Consider the following 25802-nt stretch of genomic DNA (forward strand, 5'->3'; position numbering starts at 1 on the left):
ACAACTCACCAAAACCCAGCGGACAGGACCAAAACCCAGCGGACAGGACCAAACCCCGTTAACCCTTAACCACCCGGCTCGCTCCTCCAGCCCGGCGCAGACATCCCTCGCTCCCCACCTTCCCCACAAGGTACCACCAACTCCCCCCACGTCCTTCGCAGCCACTTAATCCATTACCAACCCCACAAAGCCGGGCTGGGGGAAGCGCTGGGCCAGCGGAGCAAACAAACGAGGCAGGAATAAAGCCCTGCTCTCAATGCCGGACCCCGCGCGTGGCTGGGGGTTTATTTCTTTCCCCACTTCTCTCTCCTCCGATGGACAAACCTTTTTTTTTTTTTTAATTTTCCCTGATTGCATTTCACTTGCAGCCCCATAACAAAGCCGTCACCTCCGCCGCCACTCCGCTCCAGGGAGACGAGTTACAATTACAAATTGCCACCACAATTAGTGCTACTTCTTCGAGAAATTAGAAAGGGGAGCGGGAGGCTCGCGTGCGATTGATTGCTATTCATCCTGCTTTACGGTGACCTTGCTCTGGAGACGATGATATTCCTTCAGCCTGGAAACCGGGATTTAAAAAAAAAAATTAATTGTAAATTAACAGTAATAACACACATTTCCTTTCAATTAATTTAAGCAGAATGAGGGGGCGTGAAGAGCAGGCGTTTGTTAAGGCCTGTACAGTTTAATTATTTTTTTTTTCCCACGAGATAATGTAATTAATTTATCTTAGAGGAGTGGGGGGACATGGAGGATCGGGGAGAACAAAGCATTTAACAGGCAACGGAAAAATTAAGAGCCCATTATGTAAATGCAGCGTGTTTTACAGCCACGGAGTTGGGGGGGGTCTGAGAAATAAGTAAAATAACGAGGCTGGCTGGGCTGGGGAAGGCTGCAATTAAGCAGGGCTGGTGGCACCCCACTGCTCAGGGGGAGCTTGCAAAGGGGGCTTGATGCACTCCCAGAGCCTGGGTGAGGAAGGGGAAGAGCCCTGGGGTGCTGGGGGATTTCTCCCCCCGCTGGAGAGGGTCCTGCTGAGCCCCACCGACCTGAGTGAGTTGATGTTGATGAAGCCAGTGGCGTCGGCAGGCTCGTAGTCTCCTTGCACGTTCATGCTGTGGAGAGAAAGGCAACCTCACTGCCATGGGATTCCCGGGGGAAAGGGGCTGCTTTTTGGGAAGGGAGATGTGGGTGACCCCAGAGCTGGCTGCTCCCTCATCCCCTGCTGCTCGGGGGGCTCAGCTCAGGGTCCCTGCCAGCCCCCGGAGCAGCCCAGGCTTCACAGGCCCTGCTAGAGACACAGCCCCAAATTTCCCTCCGTGGTCCCTCATGTGCTCCCCATGCTCTGGGACTGCACTGGGATGTTCACCCCATGCCAGAGCAATCCTACAGGTATGGCTGTCTCATGGCAGGCAGGGACATCACTCTAGAAAAGACATCAGATCCTGGGCAGGAGGATGAAACAGGACATCCCTGGCAGTGGTGGGATTTGTGGCTGCAGCAGCAGTGCGACCCTGAGCTCATCCCCTTTCCCAAGGCAGCAGCCACCCACTGAATCCCAACTCCGACAGTTTCCTGCATCCCCAAAACACATGGCTCATTTCCCAGAAACCACAAACCCTAAAGGAGGAAGTGAAGGGAAATAAAGAAGAAAAAAAAAAAAAAAAAAGAATTTACAACGATTTTACCTCCCCTGACGGGCTACAGAAAAACCTCTGTGCTTTTATTTTTGCTCATTCGAGTGGTTCTGACCTGCTCTATAATTACGTTACTTTCTACCTACTGTGCAGAGGCATTTCCACACAGCTCTGCCTCTCACAGCTTTCTCTTGGGTTCCTGTGACGCCGTCACTCAAAGGCTTTCAAACCAGCGATGTAGAAATCAAAAAGAAAAGGAAAATGGTTGGAGACGCAGGGAGAATAAGTGCCCCTGCTTTTCTCTCCCTCTCTCTTTTTCCTTCATCCCACCCCCCTCCATCCTCCTTTTTTTTCTTCCCTCTTTTTTTTTTTTTTTTTTAATACTTTATTCATTTAATCTCTCCAAGTGAGAGTGCGAAGCATAATGAAGGGTTGGGACGGATTATTAGGAGCTGTTGATTTTGAGGGGGAGGGAAGGGGGGAGAAAAAGCCAGAGAGGAGAAAGAGAGAAGATAATTTGACATTTACTCCGACTGATCTAAACTCATTTGGGTGTATTTATGGCTTATAAAGTGTTTAGAGAGATTGAAAGGGGTTGAGGGAGGGCTGAGGGGGGAGCGAGCAAGCGAGAAAACAACAGGAAGAAAAAGGGAAAAGCTAGAGAGGAAAAAACCCAATATTGACTTGACATGGCTCGTGCTCCAGCCGGGTGTTGGTCTGGGAGGATGGTGTCATCTGTGTCACTGGGGATGGGATGGGATGGGATGGGATGGGATGGGATGGGATGGGATGGGATGGGATGGGATGGGATGCTCGCTGTCACCACTCCTGCCCATCCTGGCCCCAAAGCCCACTCACCTCACCAGCTCCTCGTTGTAGAGTGACCGTGGGGACTCCCTGCCCAGGATGTAGACCTGGCCCTTGAAGACGGAGAGGCGGACGGTGCCCTCCACTGCCTCCTGCGAGCGCCCGATGCACTCCCGGAGGAATTCGCACTCGGGGCTGTGCCAGAAGCCTGCGGGCAGGAGATGGGGTCAGTGGGGATCAACACAGAACTGGGGGGGATCAACTCCCAGCCCTCCAAGAAGGGGATCAGCCATTCTCTGCTGTGATGGGCAGAATCGGGATTTGTCCCAAAGGGCCAACCCCAGCTGAGGGAGCTGCTCAGTGGGATGCAGCCCCACTGGCAAGGGAAACCCACTCAGTGATGGGGCAGTCACCCCAGCAAGTCCCATTCTTTTTCCAGAGGGATCCCAGATCACCCAGATCACACAGCCCAGGCTGACACCGGGGCTGTGCTTTGGGGCTCTTGGCTCCCCACCTTCCCAGGCCCAACAAGGCCAGCGAGGCTCAGCTTGTCCCTGCTGCCACTTGTGGGGAAGTCTGGCTTGTCCCCACGGTGATCCCAGCACGAGGGGCTGGTGGGAAGCAGGGGGGCGATGCTGACATCCCTGGAAATCTCCATCTAACCCTGACCATGGCAAGCACCTCCCAGTCCTGCCCTGGCTCCAGTGGGCACAGCATCCCCTGGCAGCCCAAATCCCCCGAGCTGAAGCCCAGGGGGATGTGACTACCCCACAGCCCCCCAAAACACATCCTGGGGGAGCAGCTGTTGGCGTTGCAGGTGCCTGGAGGAGCCTCGGTCCTGCCTGCCACCCCCACATCCCCTCCTGTCCCTTAGCAGGGTAATTAGCCGGGGAGCCCTCGGAGACCTGGAATAAAGCCTGGGAGATGTAGAAGGAGATAGAGGTGGAGAAAGAAAGAGCTCATTCACCGCCCTCCGGTCATCCCCAGGTTTTATCTCTCCCATCTCGCACCGGTGCCCTCTCACCTTTCCCTTCCCAGCTGTGCTCTGGGGCCGAAGCCATTAAAGAAACAAACAATTTCTTTTGTTCTTTGGCCTCGCCAGCCCCGGAGCAGGGCGGTATCCTGCAGCCTTGTCCCCGGGGTCTGTGTGGCACCCCAGCCCTGCAGCCCTTCACCACCAAACCCACCGCCCTGAACGGACCCCCCTCAGCTGCTCCAAAGTGTGGCCAGGGGGCTTGGGGACCCCTTCCCAGGGATTTCAGGGACTCTTTCCCTGAAATCAGCACTGCCATGCCAGCAGGAACCCCGGCTCCAGGCAAATACACTCCTTTTTTCTTTTTGTAACCACCCTCCAGGTACAACTCTGCAAATATCAGGATTGATGCAAAAATCCCCGTAAAAATAAACCCCAGACACATTAAAATAATAACCAGCTGCTTAAATCCTGACTCTGACAGCTCCAGGTGGGAGGAACCAGCCCCCCTCCTGACCCCCCACTGCAGACACTGGAAGCGATCCCCCTTAATGATCCTTCCCACCATCCTGCCCTAATCACGGCGCAGGCAGGGGGACAATGGCATTTCCGCACCTGGAAAGGACGGGAACTGGCTTCAAAGCCACCCCTCCACAATGGGATCAATAGGAACAGGGGGAAGATAAACACTAATTCTCCTCAAAACGGGACTAGCTGCAATAATGAGGTGTTAAAGGAAGGTGAGCTTGAAAGCCTGGCCTCCGGCACGGGGGGACCTAGGGGTGCTTATTGCACCCTGTTGGGGTTGTTCCTTGCATTCAAGACTGTCTAGCAGGGAAGAACCAGCCTGGAAATCCCTGGGGATTCAACACGTGGGGCCAGGGAAAGAGCAGCTTTTGCCTGGCAAAGGTGGGGAGGGAGAAGTGAAACCACGATGCCCTGAGTGGCTCTTTAACTTGGTGGCTGCACAACAAGCCAGTGGTTAGAATTAAGCGAACAAATAGGTTTATGCCTGAACTAAGGGGGAAAAAATAGTCAAAATAAAGGCAGCCCAGGTCAAAGCCTAATAAAAATGGCCAAAGGCAAGAGTGGCACCAGAGTGGATGAGGGCAGGGGCTGTGATCCAAGAGGAAGGTATCAAAGGTTCCTGCAGCCCCTGTCAGGGCCCTAAAATATGATTTAAGCAGCAAAAGGGCTCAGGCATTAAATGCCAGTTGCTGAGGAAGATGCAAGAGGGAATGTCCTTGGAGGAGAAGGTGACAAGCACAGGCAGCAGGAACTGCAGGGGAGAAAACAGCCTGACCCAGCCTGCTGGATCTGCTGCTGCCCAAAGCCTGAGCTCCCAGAGCCAGATTATTTCCAGGGTATCTTCCCATGGAAGACCTCATAGGAATCATCCCAGCCCTTGTGGTTAGAAACACCTGAAAAGTGCTGGGAGGAGGAGCTGGGAGGCTGAGAAACCAGGACCTGTAAACGACAAATGGGGCAGCAATCTCCCTGCTGTGAGGTCTGCAGGGATGCCAGCTCTGAACTGAGCACCCAGCTGTGGGCAGTGGGGTTTTGAGCCTACTCAGGGCATTTCGGGTTAATCCTAATTCCTTCAGTTTAGCACCAGAGGCTGGGTTAGGGTGGATCCCCGGAGCAGCCCCCAGGGCACTGCAGATTCTCTACCCAGGGTACCATCCCTGACCTGTTCCCTGCGGCACAGGGGGAACGCTGAGCTGAGACCCCTCGAACTCAACCCACGATCTGGGGCCGTGGCTGCTCCACAGGAGTGAGGACACGGCGCTTCCCTGCTGTCCCTCTGCCGGGGTGAGCCAGTGTCCCTTCATCCTTTCGGCTCCCAGCCGTCTCTAGGCAGTGCTGTCCTGTCCCAGACTGGGAGTCCCAACCCGCAGTGCCCCTGTGTGGGCTGTGCACCGCATAGCACAGCCGGGACCCTTCATCCCACAGCCCTGGCACCTCCAGAGTCCCCCGTGTCACACTGCCAGGGCACAGGGACAGCTCTCCAGCTCCAAACCCTGCGGCAGGGCTGTGCCAGGATTTGGGGTGCCTCATATCCCAGTGTGACTGGGGTGAAGGCAGTCAGAGGTGGAAGGGTTTGGAGGGGAGAGCTGGGGAAAGGTGACACAAGAGGGGACAAAAGGATGGTGAGTTACATCCGAATGTGCTTGTTGGGATGAAGTGGTGGCACTGAGGAGATGCCATGAGCAAGCCTTCATGGAAGATGGCATTGCCTCCCAAAGGCAGGCACAGAGCTCCCTCGGCAGGAAAACAGGCACAGTGTGGGGTTTTGCTCAACCCAAACCCATCCTTCTCCCCAGGAGTAACCTCAAAACCCACACCCGAATCCTGCAACCAGTGGGACCTGCAACCTCCAGCAGCAAGGAGGGAGGATGAGGGGGAAGGCTGTGAGGATGCTGCAGCGGCAGGACTGGGCTGTACATACCATTGTACACCAACTCTGAGAATTTCAAGGAGAGCCCCTGCTTGATTTTCCGCACTTCCCGGTCCATGGTGAAGGCCTCGATATCTAAATGCGCCTGGTATAGGATCGTTCCTGCTGGGGTCTCATAGATACCTAGCCATTTTTCCAGGCAGGGGGAAAAGCAGAAAAAGAGAGAGAAACGAATGAGACCAAAACTGTCAGCAAATGACAAAAAATAATGACTTGGCTGACAGAAGGAGCCGTGGTCGAGCGCATTCAGTCTCAGCTCGCTGTAAAATGCATCTGTCATTATATTCACGCTGGGGCCGAGACAGTCCACTCCGCACCTTGCGGAGAAAATTTCTAGATTCCCCTCTTTGAAGAGGCACTCTGACGAGGCTAAATGACAGGGTTTGGGAACCGATCCCCCCCACCCATCCGTGCCCAACGGTCTGCGGCTGAAAACCTGTAATTAACGGAACGAGCGGGGCAGAGGCGCGGGGAGCGCGGGGTCTGAAATACCCTGCTCTCCCCTCGGCTGCTCAGAAAGCGCCCCGTGCAGCCGCTGGGAAGCAATGAGGCTACCTGGGGGCTGGGAGGGCAACCTCCTTCGGGGTTGGCAGGCCCCCCCAAATCCCTTCCTGCTCCCCCCGCTCCATTGCATAAGGCCTGGGGATGGAGGATGCTTAATTATTTCGGCAAGCTGCTCCTTTGTTGCAGCCGTTCAGGGCTTGTTTTGTGCATAATGTGGTTATTTGGTGTTTAAACGCTGAGTATGGCTGAGCAGCGCTGCCATCCGGGTTGGATGCAGGTGGAAATGTCATGGGGAAAGGCTGAGCTGGTCTGGCAGTGAATACATGATGGAAAAGGCTGTAGCTTGTCCATGGCCAGGGCTGCTCCATCAGCATGTCCCTGTCCCCTGCGGGCCTACGGGGATGGTCCCTTCCCAACGATGGGCATCTGCTGTGGCAGAGTCATGGGAATGGCAGAGGGAAACTGTCCCCACTGAAGGGGATGTGTTCCCAACCAGCCCCAGCCCCGAGAGCCTCTGTCCCGAGAGAGGGGAGCCCACAGGGTTCAGAACTCCACCAGTCTCTGCTCTCTCAGTGCCCTGGAGAGTGGCACAGGCATGTCCTGTCCCCGTGTGGGCACAGTCCCACGGACACAACAGGAGCCACAAGCACAGCAGCCCAAGCCTCTCCCATCAAGCCTCATCCCAAGCAGTGTCCATGATTTCAGCATCCTACAGGCACAGAACAAGATCCTACTGTCCCAAAGGAGAGCCAACCCCTCCTCTCCTGCCATGCCAGTCATGTTACAGCCCAGCCCCTGGGGCAGCTCAGGTGTTCACCAAACACCAATTCCCTCAGGGCTGTGGGAACAGACAGCAGAGTTAACACCAGACCTCAGCTGTTCCCACGGGCATGGTGGTGGCACAGGGGCAGAGAGCTGCTCTATGTCCCCTCCAGCCCTGACCGTGGAGATGAGCCCATGCTGACACAGCTAACATTCCCTCTCCTTCCCCTTCGGAGGTGTTAAAGCCACTTTGGGCTGAAGATTTGGGGACACGCCTTGACCCCCACCTCCTGCCCATCTGTGGGGGGCAGAGGACAGGACCAGAGCATGTCAGAGGGGCAGAGGGGAGGGCAGCTGACAGCCACTCTCCAGCCTCGCCGCTGCCGAGGAGACAAGAGACACCTTCAAAGTGACACTCGCAGCATCTCCAAGTGTCTATTTTCATCGCCCCGTGTTTACAGGAAAAAGACAGAGGTGTCAGCACTGCAGCCCGACGATGCTTCAATCACCCCATAATTACTGCTGGGGAAGGGGGGACCGGAGCGAGGGGGACAGGGAGGGGGGCAGCCGAGGAGACAGCTGCCGCTACTTAAAATTTTCTAATTTGTAACCTCGGCTGTCACTTCACCTCCATCCGAGCAATTTTGCCGTGCTGAGTGCTGGCTGTCACTCCCGACGTCATCCGTGGGACAGGAAGGGATGTGGTGCCTTCCCGAGTGGGAAGGGCAGGGCGATGCTGTGCCCATGGGAAAATGCTGCCCAAATTTCTACCCCTGGTCCAGCTCTCTGAGGCTGAGCTTGGAGGCTGAGTTTGGCCTGGGATGTGCTCCTTACAGGGAAAGGGTTTTCAGCTTTCCTCCTCCATCAGCTCAGCTCACCGAGAGGAGGAAAGAGGAAAAGGAGGAGAAAGCCAAGGAGAGGAAAAACCCCAGCCGACGGCAACGCTCGGCTTTTGGCAGCGGCAGACCCCTCCTTCCCTCTTCCTCCCCACTGATTTCATTTACTTCCCTTAATTAGCCCCCCTTCGGAGTTAAAAAGATAATTTGATAATGAGGATGTGGAAGGGAGGGAGAGGCAGGGCTGTGCTCCTGCTGCAGCCCCGGCCGAGCTGTGCCCCCCGAGCGGCTGCAGCACCACTGCCTGGCACCCCGTAATTAGCCACCCTCCTCCCACTAAAACAAATACGGCAAAAACGAGTTAATAGGGCTTAAAAGGCTGCTGCGGGTGCGTTCTGCGCGCCCCTCGCCCATTAGGCCTTAACGAAGTTCAATTAGGAGCTTAGTAAAAATCAATGCAAATGAATTTTTCTCTTCTCTGACTCCCTGGGACTGGGGGATGAGGGAGAGGAGGCACCTTTGCTACCACCTCTGTGACATGGCCATGCTGCTTCCTGTGCCTCAGTTTGCCCTGCAGAACCCCAAATCCCCAGGGCCACCACACAGAGCTGGGATTTAAGGGATTGTCTTCACCAAGCCCAGATCCCATCTTCTGCACCATTGATCCTAAGCCCATTTGGGGTCCAAAACGCTCCAGGCAGTGGTGGGATCACCCTCAGCTGTCCTGCACCCCAAAAGCCCAGAGGGGGACAAGTACCCACAGCACCCTCCTGTTCTGGCCTGCACCCATCCCAGCTCTCCATCTCTCAGAGCAGATTCCTGGGAGATTTCTCTTAGTCCCAAGAAGCCAACTGGGACAGGATCCTGCTCAAAGTAAGGGGGAGACTACCCCAAGGTCTCATCCCTGCAGTGCACACCCTGCTGTCCCCAGAACCCGCAGTCCTCCCGTGTCTACAGCACACAAACACGGCAGGGATGTCACACAGCAGATAGACATGACAGTTAAATGGGGTTTAGAGAAATTATTAAATGCTGGAAGGGTCACTAGAGCGTGTCAGTGGCTCTTAAACAAAATAAAATAGATTTTGACAAATTACTCAGCATCCTGCATGCAAATGCACAGGCTGGCGTGCACAGGTCGGGTTTTTCTTTCCTTCTTTTGGTTTTAATTTGATTATTCAAGCTCAGATCAAGTGATTTGGGGTTTTGTTTCTTGCCTTTTGCAGCAGATGCCAATGCCCTGCCACAGGGAGGAAGACTGCAGGCTTAGTCTTACTAAAATATTTTCTGTTACCCTGCATAGAGGGCAAGTTTAAAGAAAGGGAGCATCTAATTAGGTATTAACAAGATTTAAAACAAAAGATTTGGAGCAAGGACTTGGGAAATGATGCTGAGCCATGTCCTTACTTAGTTTTGCACAGGGCAGCTTGCTGTCTCCAGAGGTTTCCAATGAAATTTATCCCAATGGAAGATCAATATTAAGAGTCACGGCCTCAAAAATGTGTAGATAAATCAAAGAATTAGCATTTTTTAAAAAAACCCCTCAGTGACTAGTATCAGCCTACTGTGATGGGTACTGGTATTAGAGAGTGTGGCACCATCCAGGACATTCCACGGGCATCTCCCCTCACAAGGCCAAACCCAATTACTGAGCACTACCATATCCCACCACGGTTTCCCCATTTTTTTCTCTTTTTAGGGCAGGGCGAGCTCACCTCTGGACTTCATCCCGACGAAGCGATTCTCCACGATGTCGATGCGCCCCACCCCGTGTTTGCCCCTGCGGGGAGAAGGGAGGTTGCAGCAGCCCCAGTCCCTCGGTGGGACACAGGTGACAGTGACAGGTGGGTCAGAGGGGTGGACAAGGGGGAATAATCTCTCGGTAAGGCAAGGTGAGGGAAGATGATGGAGCAGGGGGTCCAGGAGTGAAGGGTGCCCTGCAGGCAGGGGTGCCCAGGGCTCAGCCCCTGCAGTGGGCAGGGCAGCTGGGACACATGGGCAACACACAGAGAGGCTGCAGAGGACTTTTTAAACCCTCCTCATGCACAGCGAGTGAAACCCTGAGGTATTCACCCCCCTTGTGCTCCTGGCCTTGGTGCCCAGCTCTGCTCGCTGGCATTTATGGTCCAACTGGATGCCAGCTGGGACACTGAGCACCATCCCTGGGCTCATCAGGACGTGTCTGCTGTGAGCATCCTGCTGCCACCCCACCCTGGGTACCCGGGGGATGCTGCCCTCGTCCCCTCTGCCAGCCTGCCAGGGTGGCACTCACGCGATGTCGTTCAGGTACACAAAGAGCTCCAGGGCCGAGGAACGAGTGGCTCCATCCCTGGTGTTGGTGACCTTCACTGGGACACCTGCAGAGGCGGGGAGGGAGGACGGGCAGGATCAGCCGGTGTCAGGATCCCCCCGGAACATCATCCCGCGGGCGTTAAATAGATGTGACAGATATGAACTCTAAATAACTTCTTAAAAAGGCATATCCAAGCTGGTGCGAGGGGGAGGCGAGGGGAGGGAGACCCACCTCGGGAGACGAGCGAAATAAATAAATAAAAAAGGCCATAAAAACGTCACACCCCCCCTTTTCCTCTCTCTTCTCCCTCTCTTTTTTTTTTTTTTTTAGGGCCTGTGAAATTGCAACCAGGCCCTTAACTAATTGAATTTCACGCTCCGCAATTGTCTTACGGCGCAGCACCTTCTGTCCCACCAGCCCTTGCTGGGGCGGGGGGACAGAGTGACAAATGTGTGGCCCCCCTCCTTCCCTCGGCGGCACGGGGGGTGTCTGGGGGACCCCCACACCCGGGCTGCTCGCACACGCACGCACACGCACCCCGCGGCAGGGTGCTCCCCGCCATGAATTAATTATTGCACCTTTTCTTTTTCTCCCCCCCTTAATTTTTTTTTTTTTTTTTTAAGGGCGCCGGGCAGGAGCAAAGCGGAGCGGGGTGGTGGTGGAGGGGGGGGGATGCTGAATAGAAAGAGGCATTTTTCTTTAGCGGTGTGAAATGAGCAATAAATGTATTAGGAAGCTGACAAGGGGGCTGCTGGGCCCACAAAGAAAAGCGGTGCGGAGTTGGAGGCTAATCCCCCCTCCATCTGCCCTCCTCATTACCATTTAACGCACTATCAGTTGCCAATCAGCCTCAATGCCTCCCTTTCTAGTCTTTATTACATAGGCGCCCGCAAGAGCCCTGGCTAGTGACGGGGGCTGTCAGCTCCCCCCCACCGCTCCCCCCCTTAAACCCCCTCTTTTCCAGGGGTTTATAAACTCAGTTGTAAATTGCTATTAAATGTAAACTCGCGGCAATAATGAACCTTAAGCTGCTTCTCGGCTCGGGCCCCCCCAGCCCGCGCCCTCCCCTCGCCCCGGCTCTTTCTCTCCTCGTCCTCCAGCGGGATATTGGCCTGGGTCCGCTCGGAGAAGAGCCGACGTTGTCGGGGCTGTTGTTGCTGAAAGCTGCTTAGCCTTTGAAATAGTTAATAATTAGATTAAAACTTCAAATAAATTAACTAGGGGCTGAATGGGCTGCCGGGAGGGGGCTGCTCCTCGCAGGGGGATCGTTATAATGGAGCAGGGAGGCTGGCGGCAGGGAAGGGGTGTCCCCTGCCAGCGGGGTGTCCTCCCAGCCTGCGCTGGACTCGCCCCTGCTGCCAGGATGGATGGTGGCACTGGGATGGCGATGGCTGGCACAGGTGGAGATGCTGCCCAGTGTCCCCTCTTTGGTGACGACTCCAGGGCTAGGCCCTGCCGTGTGTCCCCAGGGATGGAATGGAGCATCTCTGTCTCCTTCATGCCGGCATCACCAGACAAGTCCTGCTGGGGTATCTCCCAACCTCTTACACCGGCCAGCATCACCTACATGTCCCCAGAGCCACCTGAGGGCCACCTGCAGGAGAGGGACCCTGTGCCCACCACACCTCGATGGCTGCTGACAGCGCTCAGACCCTTCTCCATTCTTAGGGGGGTCCCAAAAATCTCCTGAGATCCACCCAGACCCTCTGCACACCTCATCCTGCAAGCCCCATCCTCAGCCCCGATGTCACCAGTCAGGCACACCCATCTGTCCCCACCCTGGGGATGCTCCCGGCTGCCAGGGAACCTGCCAGGGTCCTGGCTGGGAAGTGGGGCTTGTCCTGGGGGCCCAGGCGCTGGGTGTGGCAGCAAGGAGGCTCTTACCCCGCTCAAACTTGATCTCCAGCACATCCGGGGTGTCAGGAGACTTGGCAGGATCACAGGTCTTCGTGTAGAGCCCGGGGGGAGCCTGGTTCTGCAGGGACAGGGAGAGAAGAGGGACAGTCGGTGGCATTGCCACGGCCAACACTGCTGGCAGCCCCAACCCCGGAGCTCATCCCCCATCCCAAAACACATCCCCCATCCCAAAACACATCCCCCATCCCAAAGCGCATCCCCCATCCCAAAAGGCAGGACCAGCACGGCACAGCACCGCCGCTTACCAGGGGCCCCGGGAACAAAGGGGTTGGCAGAATCAGCCAATTTTTCCCCTCAACTTGCTCTCATCTTTTCCTCCAACGCCCCCACAGCTGGAGGCGGGATGGCTGCGGAGAAGCAAGTCAGGCAGGGAAAAGCAGGACGCTGCGGCGAGCGGCGGGGCGGGCAGGAGCCCGAGCGTCCCCACACCGCGGCCGGGCTTATTCGGCGCTGACCGAAAAAACTAATGAGGAGGCCTGACCCCAGCAGGTGCTCCCGGCACACCGGCTCTTTCATGGTGTCCCCGGGGTTAATACACACGGGGGAAAATAGAGCGACAAAGCAAAAACCCATTTCAGAGCACATCAACCTTTATGTATATTTTTTTTTCCCCCCTGAGATTTATAGGGAAGAGGCATCTTATCTCCATCAGAGCCAGGCCAGCGGAGGATGGGGTGCTGATGGTGAATTGCTGCAATTGAAGTGCGTGCCAGAAGAGGAGGGGGGGTAAAATATGATATAAAAAAGCTTTCCGTCCCGGAGAGCAAATGCTTTGCAATTTCACGTGGCCTCCTCGGCACTCACCCATGATGTGAGTGCACAGGCTGACCCCAAAATACTTTCAGCTTGGTGTTTGCAAACTCCTGTCTCCAGAGGGACTCCCCACCCAGGCACAGCTCCTGGAGGTGGAGGGGGAATGGAGGCACAGAGAACTCCCCATGGAGAGGCAGGCAGCATTTTAAAGGATGACAAACTGGTATTTCCCCGCTAAACCCAGCTGGACTGAGCTGCACCCTACCTGCACCTGCCCAGTGCCTGGCCCATGCTCTCCCTGTTCCTCTTTTCCTTTTTAAACCACGGCTCTTCTGCTCGCTTCATCAAATTATAGAAGAGTTTGGAATGGAAGGGACCTTTAAATGTCCCTTTTCCTCCCTTCTCTTGCTTTCTAGCAAGGAAAAAATGATAAGGTATAAAGCAAGTTAGGAAAAAAAGCCCCATAATAATCCAACCAAAAGTGATTGCTCTGAAAAAAATTTAAGCTTTTTAAAGGGAAAATTAATTTCTCTACAGAAGAAGTTTTCATCTAAAATGTTTCCCAAGAGCAAGAATTTTTGTGAAAACTTCCATTTATTTCTGTCCAAATGTATTTCTATTTGCTGGATCACTGCCAGCACCTGAGGGAACTCCAGCCAGCTGCTGTCCCACCCCACTGAAAGACCCCCATTGCCTCACCCCAAACCCAAAGCACATCCCAACACCAACCACAGCCAAATCACGGGAATACAGACATAGCTGCCGAGGCACACGCTGCAGCAAAATCCCCCTCAGTTCCCATTTAATGTCATTTTTGCCCCTCTTCCTCGTTTTAAGGGAGAAGCACTGGCAGGCAGGCACATCTCCCCTGTGCCCCCATGCACAGATTACACGGGCTGTGGATTTCAATTTTACATCGTCTGGCCTTTCCTAGCCCTGATCACACTTATTAACTAGATGAACCTGTGAGAGATGATGAAAAACTTTGAGTTCAAAAGGAAAAGATGGAGGGGGGTGGGAGAAAAAATACCGGAAAGTATTAAAAACTCTTTACTAAACATTGGAAGTCAAAGTCAGGTAGTTTCCAATTTTCCGAGCCAACTATGAAAGCCCCTATTAAATAAAATAACTAAATAGAAATAAAAGTGACATTTGGCTTGCATTCCATCATTACGGTGCGAGTCTGTCCTCTTTTTATTCTCCCTCCTAAAAGCACAGTTCAAATGACAAATAGTTTGTTGCAGTGTATCAATGCCTTCTATTTATCCCTCCCCGCAGGGGGGCTAGTCCTGCAATGTCATCTTTAAAGGGGAGAGAGGAAAAAAAAAGGGGGGAAAAAAAGGAAAAAAAAAAAAAGGAAGAGTGTGTGGAAAGAGAGAGAGGGAGGGGGAAGAAAGAAGCAAGAAAAACGGGGCAAGAAGAGAAGAAATTGGAAGCAAATGGTCCATGAAGTAAACCATGATGCAGAGCTATCGATGCCGCAAATGGTTTATTCATCCGGCTGATATTGTTGTGCCCGGGACTGAATGAACTCTTTCAGAGTGCCATATGAAGTTAAAGCAAGTAAATTTCTATCTTTCTCCACATTAGCTGCCTCATTGCCCTTCAATCGGGCCTCACAGAGGCAGAAAATAGCTCAACCATCTGCTTTCAAATCCCTGCGTTTGGCAGGTCCCGGGGGTTTGGGGAGGGGAGCCCGCCGTGCCTGGCACCCCGCATCCTGCCACGGCCACCTTGTGCCCAGCACGGCTTCCCGGGCCGGGGAAGGGGACAGCAGTGACAGCAGTGACACCGCGCTCCGGGAAGCCACCTCCCAGCGCTGTCATAGGGTGAGGCGGCCGAGCAGAGGATGCTCGGGGATGGGGTCAGGGCACTGGTCAGCCCCATTTCCCAAGCTGGCTTTGGGAAGGGAGCGGCTTGGCAGAGGCCGGGGGTGCTGCCCGAGAAGAGAGGCGCTGGGTCAGTCTGGGCGCGGGGCAGTGCCGTGCCACCTCCAGCCGGACACACGGACACCCATCCCGCTGCCAACCGCGCTCCTGCAGGAGGAGCAGACCCCACGGGAGCCCGACTTGGCAAAGCCTGCCCCACACACACCCCTCCGGAGGGCACCAGGGGAGCAGCGGGACATCCTGCCCACCTTCCTCCTCCTCTGGCCCGCCGCAGGCACGCGTCAGCCCCGCTGCGGGAGCGAACTGCGGGCGCCGAGCTCCGGCCGCTCCGCTCCCTCTCCGCCTGCCTGCCTTCCCCTCCTCTCCCCGGGCTGTCTAATTAGAGCTGATGGATAGTTTAAATAGCGGCCGGGCGCCGTGACCCGCTGGAGCATGAACAGCGCGGGCAGGGCCGGCAGGACCGCGAGCGCATCTCGGAGAGGCCGGAGATGTGCCGCTGTCACCCCGGCCGCAAGTCCCTGGAGGTAGCCAGAGCTGGTGGCCCCATGGATGCCCTCAGGGTCTCCAACACCACCCATCCAAGGGCAGGTTTTACCCCACACCCCCAGGGATAGCTGGCTGGGAAGGCACGGAGGGCTAGGCGAGCTGCAGGCACGGGCAGGGGACTCGAACTGCAGGGGGACAACCCGAACCTCTGTCACCACCTCCTACTCTCCCACCAGCACCTCGTCTGTCTAATTGCTCCTTTATTGCCGCCCCGCGACATTGTCCCAGCCGGTGTCACCCTGAAAAGGTCCCTTCCCCTATTCAGGCTGGCGGCAATTAACGTGCCGGGGCAGGCGGGGGGCTCGGGGCGGCGGCGGAGCCTCCCCCGCACACGGACTGCCCCCCGTGAAATTTCCAATTAGGCTGCAAACACACGAGACGCCCCCGGCCCCGCGGCTGCCGTGCTGGCAGGGTGGCCGTGATGGATTACCTTGGGGTTCTCCAGGATCCCGGCTTCGTAGCTGCAGCAGGCAGGGAAGGAGAGAGAAGTCACTGCAGCACCTGTAACTTGCAACCCCAAAACCCAGCGGGATGAGATCCCCACTCCCAGCCCATCCCATGAGGATGGATGTAAGTTCATGTTATGGATTTTCAGGGCATTTTAGCAGCAGCCCTTCAAGGAGAGACAGGCTTGGGAGAGCCCAGGAGATGGCTGCTGACATATGGGATGTGGACAACTAGACAGAAAGGGAGGATGGAGGATTTGGAGTCACCCACGGTCAGCATGTGGTGGGGCAGCCCGGGGCAATGGATGTGCAAAGGGCTGTTCTGGACACATAGGATGGAGGGGATTGGGGGCCCAGACCCCAGGTCCTCACCCCATAGGAGCTCCCCACCTGCCCAGCTCCTCACCTGATGTGCATGAGGTTCTCATCCATGCTCCAGGGTGTCTGAGGCGTCACAGGCACTGGGATCCCATGTTTCTGCCAGGAGAAAAGACTGCGGGTAAGGCAGCCTGTAGGGAAGCCCAGCCCTCACTGATGCTGGTTCCCAGCAGGATCAGCCCCAAAAACACAAAGTCACACCCCATGACCACAACCCATGCAAGGCAGCACAGAGCAAGGTGTCCCTGACCCCAAGCAACATCAGCTCCCACCACAAGGGCCACCTCTATAGGGACATCAGGGACATGCTGTGGCTGGGGGAGAATGGCCATCCTAGCCCTGCCCTGAGAAGGGGCCCCAGAGCACCCCATGAACCCCAGAGATGGGGACACCAGCACCAGATTTTCCTGGTCCAGGATGGTGCAAAGTTCTCAGGCACATGGTGGGATTGTTGGGGTGTTCTTTGCAGGGCCAGGAGTTCGACTCAATGATCCCATGGGTCCCTTCCAGCTCCAGATGTTCCACAATTTTATGATTCCCCCAGCCAGGCTTCTCAGCAAGGGGAGGCGACTCAGGGATATGAATCCCCAAATCCCCAGGATGCTCTGGAGCCTGAAGATGACTAATTGCTCTGCCATGAGGGGACAGTAATGGATCCTCACAGTGTTGTGCAAACACGTGGTGAAGCAGATTCACCCTGAGCAGGTGGCAATGTCCCTCTGAGCCTGGGCACCCTGAGCACACCATGCCCAGGGATGTGTGGCCCCACACGGGCTGCCTCCCCAGCACAACGTGCAGCGCCGAGCCCAGCTCCCTAACAAGGTCACCAGCGTGCTCATTTATCCACTGACATTTCAATGGGGGAAATTGCCTGTGAAGATGAGGTGAATACGTGGGGGAATTAGTGGGAGAGGTGATGGCAGCAGGCTGACAACCAGAGCCTGGGGGACATCGCCCACCCTGCTGGGACACCGAGCCACGATGTGCCAGCTGTGGGATGGCCATGGCAAGACAGGGACGGAGACAGTGGCTCCCACTGTGCCTTGGTGTGTTTGCACAGCCAGTGCATTGCTGGACATTTCAGTGCCACCACAGCAGGGACATCAGTCAAGGGCTCAGCTCGGAGCAGAGGAGCAGGGGCTGAATGGACATTCCTTGTTTGCCAGGAAGAGTGGAAGGGAATGCCTGTGGTTGCTACAGCACAGTCCTCAAAACATCACCTGAGATGGGAAAAGGGTTCTGAGATCTCCTCATGCTGCAGAGGGACTGACTCAGCCCTGCTCCTGGGGGCACATGGCCTCAGGCTCTGATTTGCTGGTCCTCCACCATAATTCCAGAGTAATATCCAATCTGCACCTCCACCACTGGCACACCCATCTCACCTAGGCTGTACAAATCCATCTTTCAGACCTGAATACCCAATGATCTCGAGCTGACTTGTGTCCTCAGCCAGCCCTCTCCTGCATCTGCTTCCTCCTGGCAGCTGGGGAAGCCAGTGCTCCCCAAGCCATCCTCACCCCATTTCACAGAGGACCCTCCAAGTCCAGACCCAACATTTGCTGAGCCCAGGCAGCCTTGGCTGGAGCCAGAGCTGCCAGGACCAATGAAGGATCTTGTTCTCAGGTTCTGCCCCACCAGGCTCTGCCTGTGGTGATGGCTAATCCTGGAGCAGCACCCAGGAGAGCTTGGCTGTTCTCATTAAGAGGATGAAGCAGCCACTAGCATGGATTTGCTGCCAGAGCAAGGCTGGCTTCAGCCCTGGGCAGCAAATCCATGGCAAGAGCTGTGCCAGGGTGAAAGGGATCCTCATTTTCCCTGGCACCAACAGTGCCTCAAACATCATCCTGTCATAATTCCCCCAGCACCAAGATGAGCACATCCAGGTGCTCAAAGGACCTGGCCTCACATCTCCCTGCCCTAAACATGAAAAACAAGGAAAGCCACCTTTTTTTGTAACACTGAAGATAATCAGAGACCAAGAAGTACTAAAACCCTCACCCCACAACCTTTCCTCTTGGAACAGGGCCCCAGCCCACTTCATTTCCCTTTTCCCCCTTTCCAAACAAACAAAACAATCCCCACAACCAAACAAAACCCCCAAACCCAAAACACATGTTCCATTTTCCATATAATAAAAACCGCAGCGCTCTTAATAACTCCCCTATTTGACAATTTGTTTGGCAACATATGGAAAGCTCTCGTAAACTCTCCCCTTCATAATACAACGGCAGATGGCAAACACAATCCTCAACACACTGCTCTCTCCCGGCAGCCCTAATGGGCTCAGAGGGCTCCTCACCCCACACCACATCCCTCCAGCTCCACACCTCTCCTTCCCACACATTACCCAGGCAGCTCCAATGGCAGCTATTTAAAAACTGAAGCAATTTTCTGGTTTATGCACAGAGCTGCCTTTTCCCTTTTGATTGATTGAGCCGAGTTGTCAAGCATTTCCATGAAGTCGCTAAGAAAGAAAGGTACCCTGGTGGGCACATAAAAACCTGATGCAAAACTTCTAATATGTTTTATTGTAACTTGTACTTCAAAAAGGAAGGGACAACAAAGGTGAATGTATTTGCTTTGTCTGTTAAGCAAGTCAGAGAGCTGGGACCCGTTTCCTTGGAAAGCAGGTTACTGTTAATAGCTAGGTAATTATGGGGCTTTTAGAAAGGAAGGAGGAAAAAAAAAATTAGAGGAAAGGGAGGGAAAAACCCTGACCAGGAAACTCCAAAGTGGTGCTGGAGGGATGTTGTGCAGGGCGTGCTGCTGTCACCCACCAAGTCCCAGTGAGCAACTTGTGGTCACCCTGAGCAACCCATAGCTGCCCTGAGCATTTTTTGCCACCCTGGTCACCTTGTGGCCACCCCAAGCATGCCATGGCTGCCCCACACCAGCTCCTACCTTGGCATAATCCATCAGCTCGGGGCGCCCAGGGAAGCGCTGGTAAAACTCCGGCAGCCTCCAGGGCGCAACAACCTGGTGGCAGAGAAGGAGATGAGAAGCCCCCAAGCCCTCTTGTAGCCCCTGGGTCCCCTTTGCCCCTGGGGACCAAGGGAGCCAGGACCCACAGGGTGCCAGTCCCCCGGCTGAAATTTAATCTCCCAGCACAAGGTGGGAGTAAACTAAACCCCTGACCCTAACCAGGCGCTGGATGCAAGGGGGAAACAGGCAGCATCGATTATCCAGCAGCTGCCTTGGTACTGTTTCCTCTGTGGCCTCGTGATGTTTGGGGTAAAAATAGGTCAATTAAGGATCATTACAGCCCCCTGAAATGCCAAAACGTCACTGTGTGCAGCTGGTGGCTTGTTAAAGTGAGGCAGGGCCATTTGCATGGGTGTTAAAACAGAATTCCCAGCAGCTGGGGAGAGGCCAGGAGCCTGGCAGTGGGGAGGCAGGGGATGGTTTAGCTTCCCTTACCTTGATCTTGGGGCATAGGGCGTAGCACGAGAGCTCAAACCGAACCTGGTCGTTGCCCTGAAACATGAATGGGAGATGCTGAGGGTCACCCCACCCTGGGGTGGGACAACAGCCATGTGCAGCCTCTGAGAGCTGCTTGGCTCCAGTCACAGCTCCCCTGGTGACTTTGGAAACCTGGGGCACAGTGGGCAAGGATCCTCTGTCCCATGGGATCATTCCTGGTAGGTTTTTTGAACCCCAAACCACATTTCCTGCAGCTGCTGACAGCTGGGTATTCAAACCACATTTGGGTATTTTTCCTCCAAAGGCATCGAGGGACACAGGAAGGAAGAGGGCAATATGGGAGAAAGACCACAGTGAGCAGAGGGATGCAGCAGCTCATAATTAAATATGAACCTCCCTTTACCTTAATTGTGCCTTGCTGATTAGATCCCACTAATGAGCCCAGGTAGCTGGGAAGGGGCAAGGAGCAGGAGCAAGGCTGGGAATTACAAGCACTTCCAAGGGAATAGCACTCACCAAAGCCTATTTTCCACCACACCAAGGGGCCTGAGGACCCCCACCTCCCTCCCATGGGCCTGGAGGATACATTTACACCCGGGCTGGAATTCCCAAGGGACTATTACATGCAGGCAAGTACATCCAGCAGAGCACTCATTTCCCTTACAGGCCCAAAACACCTCCATCTGCTCGGGCAGAGGGGACACCCCAGATGGTCCCTTTTAGGACTCTGCAGCCGGGTCGAGTTACCCGCAGCCAGTCCCTGCCTGTGCCCGCGGCTTAATGGCTTAGGGAGTGCAGCCACTGAGGTGGCCCTGCCAGCAGGGACGGCTGGTGGCACCTGGGAGCACAGGGGACACCATGGCATTGGGGGTGTGTTACTCCAGGGGCAGGGGCTCCCAAGAGGGGATTTCAAGGGGGCTTTCATCCACCTGGGGATGGATGAGGTGGACAGAAAGGGGTGCAGGGACCCCACTGCAGCAGGACAGAGTTATTCCAGTCATGGAGTCCCCCTGGCTGCCCCCCTGCCACATCTCCTGGCTGCTGGCATGTCCCTCGGCAGTCTGGTGGCTGCATTTAACATCCCCCTTCTAGCAGTGTCTCCACCATAGCCGGGGACCCCCAAACCCACCTCAATGCCTCCCGGGGGTCACCTCTCCTCACCCCTCGGCACGGGCTGTGGGAACAGGAGGAGGTGACACACGCCAGGTTCACCCACTGAGCCCTCACCTGCCCCAGGTGTCCCCGCCCCGGGCTGGAGGTATCAGGGGTGACCCACGGTCACGTCTCGCAGGTCCCACACCCCCACCACGCTCCCCGCGGGGATTCACCCTCTCCCGACAGGGGCTGGCCCCGAGCATCCCCTTTCCACGGTCTCTGGCTGCCTCTAGCGGCAAAGTGTCCTCCCTGCGGCCGGCGGCGACAGCGGGCATGGGGACAGGGACCGGGACAGCCAGGATAGGGACTGGGACAGCCGGGATAGGGACTGGGACAGCCGGGATAGGGACTGGGACAGCCGTGATAGGGACAGGAATGGGGACAGGTAGCGGGAGAGCCAGAACTGGGACAGGAATAGGGACAGGATCTGGGACAATCACCGATTCCAGGATGCCCCTATAACCAGCCCAGGCTGTGCTGGCTCAGTCCCAGCCAGCTCCTGGCCCGGGAAGCCCCAGCATTTTGAAACTGCTGCCAAAAAAAGAGTGTTCAGCAGTGACTCCAGCCTTCCCAACAGTGACAGGGAACTGAAATTGGGCGCAGAAATCCCAGAAGTGAGAAAGAAATGTTGAAACACGGTTGAGTTTTGCACAGTTGAGTTTGAGTTTACCACAAAACACCCTGTGAACTCCTCCTGGCACCCACAGCTTGGCCAGCAGACTGACCAGATCCCCCATCCAAGCCCCTTGAGCCATCCCTGGCCAGTGCCCGTGTCCCCCTCACCTTGCCCGTGGCCCCGTGGGCCACATACTGGGCTCCCTCTCTCTGGGCAATCTCCACGAGCTTGCGGGCGATGCAGGGCCGTGCCAGGGCTGTGCCCAGCAGGTATCGATCCTCGTAGAGCGCGTTGGCCTGAACTGCTGGCCAGATGAACTCCTCCACGAACTCCCTGCTGATGTCCTCGATGTACACCTGCCGGCATGGAGGGACATTCCTGATGGGAGGGTGGCCAAGGGGGGAAGCCACGCCTTTGGGAACAGCGCAGAGAAAGATCTCTTCACCTCCCTTTGCCTAAATGCTGCTGAAAGGGTTTGGGGAAAAACCTCTGGAGAAGGGATTTCTCATGGGCACTGTCCTCTCTCCTCACACTGTGTGTGAGACTCATGGTGGGGAGCAGGGGTGGGACACTGTTACCTTCTTGGCCCCCAGCGTCTGTGCTTTCTTTCGTGCTGCCTCAAAGTCTTCTTTCTGCCCAATGTTGGCCTGGAAAGCAGGAAAACACCAAGACTGAATATGAAAGGAGACCACAAAATGCAGTGCAAGCCCAGTCTGGCACAGGGCATCATGCAAGGCATGACAGACCCCATGCTGGCTGGGCTTGAGGCCAGGGTGGGGAGGAGGGGAGTTCCAGCCTAAGATGGATATCTCAGGGCCATTCCCCCTCTGCCAAGCCCCTTGGCTCTGTCCTGATTGCCTGCCTTCATTAGCAGAGGGTCATTAGCCGGCAGGGACAGGCTGTGCCACACAGGGCTGGCAGCTCAGCAGAGCAGCAGTGGGCTGGGCCATGGTTAACCAGGGACAGCAGGGTCACCACCACAGCCATACACACACAGGGACCCCCACTGCTCACCCAAGCCACCCCAGACCCATGGCCCAGCACCCCCTCCATCCCCAGCCCCTGGGGACAGGGTTCCTGTCCCAGGGCTCAGTGCACAGCTCACCAGGTAGGCGACAACGTCGTAGCCCTGCTCCTTCAGCCACACCAGGATGCAGGAGGTGTCGAGCCCCCCACTGTAGGCGAGGACCACTGTGCCCTTGGACTGAGCCATGGTGCTGCCAAAGCAAAGAGAAAGGGGTTTATGATGCCACCTCACTGCCCACACTGCAGCCATCAGCCATGGCATCAGGAAGGATCAGTTGAACCAAGAGCCCTCCCCAGCTGCAGGGAGCAGGAGGAAAAGCCACAGCACTGTGACCACGTCTAGGCTGCAGCTCTCAGAGGGAAGACATCCTGTCTGGGCACCAACCTGTGGCTGGGCGATAGAGGAGGGCAGGGCAGCCAGGAAGGCTGGTTTGCTCTTACCTTCTCTCCGTGCTGGCAGCTCCAGCACAGCCTGCCCCACGCTCTGCAAGCGCCCTGCAGTGCTGGGGAGCTGAGGCTCAGGCGCAGGCGCCCGGCCGTGGTGGAGGCACAGCTCAGTGCCTTGCTCTGGCACGACCCAGCACGTCCCTGCTGTCTGCAGAGAGCTGCCACCAGCTCAGCCCCCCGTGCCCATCGGCACTGCCCGGTGTGTGATGGCTGCAGGGCTGGGGGGCTTGGTAGCATCCCCCAGAGCCCGGCCCAGCCCCAAGTCTAATTAATGCTTACGGGGCATTTGTTCTAATTACGTTGCACATTTTTTCTGCCAGCACAAGAACACCTATGCAGGGATTCAGCAGCCCTCACCCTCCAGCCAAGGAGATCAAGGACTTCAGCCAGCAGCAGGAGATGGTGAAGGATGCTGGAGCTCGGGGAAGGGTTGGGGGTCCCAGGCGGGAAGGGGCTCTGGGCTGTCCCTGCAGTCCTGGGCCAGGCTGTGAATCCCAGGGCCTCATGCAGAGGCACTGCCAGCTGACCCTTGGCCGGGGGAGGCGGACGGCGGAGCTGGCCAAGCCCTGTCCTGAGCAACTGCTGCTGCCAAGTCAGCACAATCCTGCTCCTGCAGGCCGGGAAGGCGCCGTGCTGGGCTGCTCCGGGCTGGCCCACCCTGCACCTCTCCCCGTGGGATGTGGTTCTGCCGGGGTGTGCCCAGCATCCTGTCCTGCCAGCGCAGTGTGGAGCCAGCACGGCTCGGAGCCAGCCAGGGGCAGCTCTGCCCTGCTGCTGCCAGGCTCTTGCCGAGGAACAAAGGGGTCTGGCAGCCCCAAAACCTCCCTCCGGCTCCCCGAGCCTGCCCGTGCCCGTCGGGCAGCTCCCGGTGCCCAGGCTTGTGCAAGCAGTGTTTCCCTGCTCGTGGGGCGCAGTGCCCGTGCCAAGCTGGTTCCCTGCCCAGCGAGGCTCAGCCGTCCCTTCCTCACCGGGGCATTTACAGGAAAGAGTAGCAGTTCCCAAAAGGGCCCAGCCCAACCATGACGCCGTGCTTGCGGCTCCTTTTGAAAGAACTTCCCTCCTTTACTCCCACATTCACCCCCGCCGTGGCCACCAGCATCGCTGTCGCGGTTGCCAGCCTGAGTAAGCACCTCCGAGACCGGGCGCACTGGCTCTGCAAGTGGCCTGGCAGCGAGATAGGGAAATATCTCCAGCTTTTTCCTGCTCAGACACGTCCCAGTGTCGCAATGCTCCAGGGGCCTGGGGGCACTTTGCCCTGGAGATGCATCCTGCATCCTAGAGAGGAGGTGGAGCCACCAGCATTCCCAGTTCTGGGAACAAGGCTCGTGCCAACCTCGCCTGCCCAGGAAGGGAGAGCCCCGAAGTTTCAACGCTCGGTGGCAATAAATCAGAGCAAACAAAGTTCAGGCAAGGGGAAGGCGGCGGGACTTTCTCAGCCCTTATTATTATTCCGTAACAATTTCCGTGTGAGTCTGGGCAGGGATTTTACTGGCAGGACTGTGGCTGCCCTACTCCAAAGGAGCACCGCGCTTTTGGTTTTAAAACCAAGACATATAAAGAGGGAGCAGAATAAAAAGCCTGAAACTTTGGTTAAGAGAGGAGCTATCTTCGCCAGCCAGGCTGGAAGAACAGCCTGGGGGCAGGCAGCAGAGGCAGGGACGGGCAGGAGGGGCAAATTCAGGGGCAAAGGCAGGCATGAGGGACAGAAACAGCCTTTCCAGGGGGTCGTGCAGCAGATGCATATCGGGATGTGTTCAGTGGCGCTCAGAGTTGCCTCAGCATCACTCCTCCACCTCGTGGAGGTCCCATCCTGTCCCCCAAAATCCCCAGGAAGAGTGGGGAGGGCACTAGGTGGTGCCGGCTGAGGTCTCAGTTCCCCTCCCTGAGGGTGGCCAAGGGGACCCTCAAGGAAATGGGACTCACTTGGAAACCCCCCCATCCCAAAGCGAGCTAGGAGGGGCTTGGACTGCAGCCTGCACAGTGCTGGGAAGGGATTGGCACCCCACAGCCCTGCTCCAGCACCCAGGGGTGAGGGAGACCCGTGGGTGGGTGGAAATGGGACAGACAGGGTAAGGGGACATCCCCCAAGGCAAAGGCGCCCCTTTCCCCTCTCCCCCCAGGCCATGCCCACACTCACGCACTCCCGCTGTCCGGCTGCCCTCGGTGCTCTGGTCCGGTGCCTGGAGCATCCTCCCCCTCCTCCTCCTCCTTTATAAGCGGGCGCAGGCAGGCGGAGCCGCCGCGGGACAGTCCCCCCTTGGGCACCGTCCCCTCCAGAGGCCCTGCGCTGCTCCTGCCCGCGGGGTGTCCGGCAGAACGGGGGGAGCAGCAGCTCCCGGGACCGGGATGGAGCCAGAGCCCAACCCCAGCCCCTGCATGGCTGCTCTGGGTGCTGCCATCGCTGTCCCCCCACTCCTGCCCTCCTCAGAGCACCCAGGGGTGTCACCCCCTCTGGAGGACTTCACGGAGTCACCTACCCCCGAGGAGTGGGAAAATGGGGGCAGAGGAGAGATGGTGCTCTGCAGCACCTGACTTTCCTCCCTGGACCAGCAAGGAAGTTGGATTTATTTGAACTTTCACGAGGAATCTCACACAGGTGCAGCAAGAGCCAGCTCCAGTGACAGGATCTGACCACAGAAGGTGCACGGCCACCACCAGCCTCTATGGCCGAGCCCTGGGGACTGTGGGCTCAGATTCCCTGGGGCCAGCACGCCCCACCCCACACCATCAGCCAGGACAGGAAACTGTTTTGGCAACAGCCTCCATCTTCACCACATACAGAGAGGCAACATCCTGCCCTTGCTGCCAGAGGGACTTGAGACCAGAGCAGGATTGGACCTTCAGGGGCTGAACATTGGCCTTCTGGCATTGCTACATCCAGAAAACCTCCCTTTTATGGTCCAAGGCCAGGCAGGGAGGTATCCAAAGCCCTGGGAATT

At 56.5% G+C, this 25802-nt stretch overlaps 1 protein-coding gene across 4 annotated transcripts; it reads right to left on the bottom strand.

The window, feature by feature from the left end:
• Nucleotides 1-251: 251 nt before the first annotated feature.
• Nucleotides 252-25100, bottom strand: ASS1 (argininosuccinate synthase 1). Of its 4 annotated transcripts, none has more exons than XM_085077010.1 (15): nucleotides 25001-25100; nucleotides 22496-22607; nucleotides 21969-22037; nucleotides 21558-21746; nucleotides 19617-19673; nucleotides 19101-19175; nucleotides 16228-16298; nucleotides 15806-15836; nucleotides 12155-12245; nucleotides 10250-10334; nucleotides 9693-9757; nucleotides 5867-5998; nucleotides 2496-2652; nucleotides 1050-1115; nucleotides 252-559 (listed from the first exon to the last, which is right to left on the bottom strand). In XM_085077010.1, exons 2-15 carry the CDS (start codon nucleotides 22601-22603, stop codon nucleotides 505-507), a joined length of 1251 nt encoding a protein of 416 aa, XP_084933136.1. In that variant the 5' UTR covers nucleotides 22604-22607; nucleotides 25001-25100; the 3' UTR covers nucleotides 252-504. The 4 variants fall into 4 exon arrangements, with proteins under 4 accessions (XP_084933136.1, XP_084933138.1, XP_084933139.1 ...); XM_085077012.1 differs by having other exon boundaries at nucleotides 25005-25023; XM_085077013.1 differs by lacking the exon at nucleotides 25001-25100 and adding an exon at nucleotides 23221-23364.
• Nucleotides 25101-25802: the final 702 nt, after the last annotated feature.

This window comes from Lichenostomus cassidix, chromosome 17 (genome assembly GCF_008360975.1).
Source record: "Lichenostomus cassidix isolate B80296 chromosome 17, HeHo_3.0, whole genome shotgun sequence".
NCBI lineage: Eukaryota > Metazoa > Chordata > Aves > Passeriformes > Meliphagidae > Lichenostomus > Lichenostomus cassidix.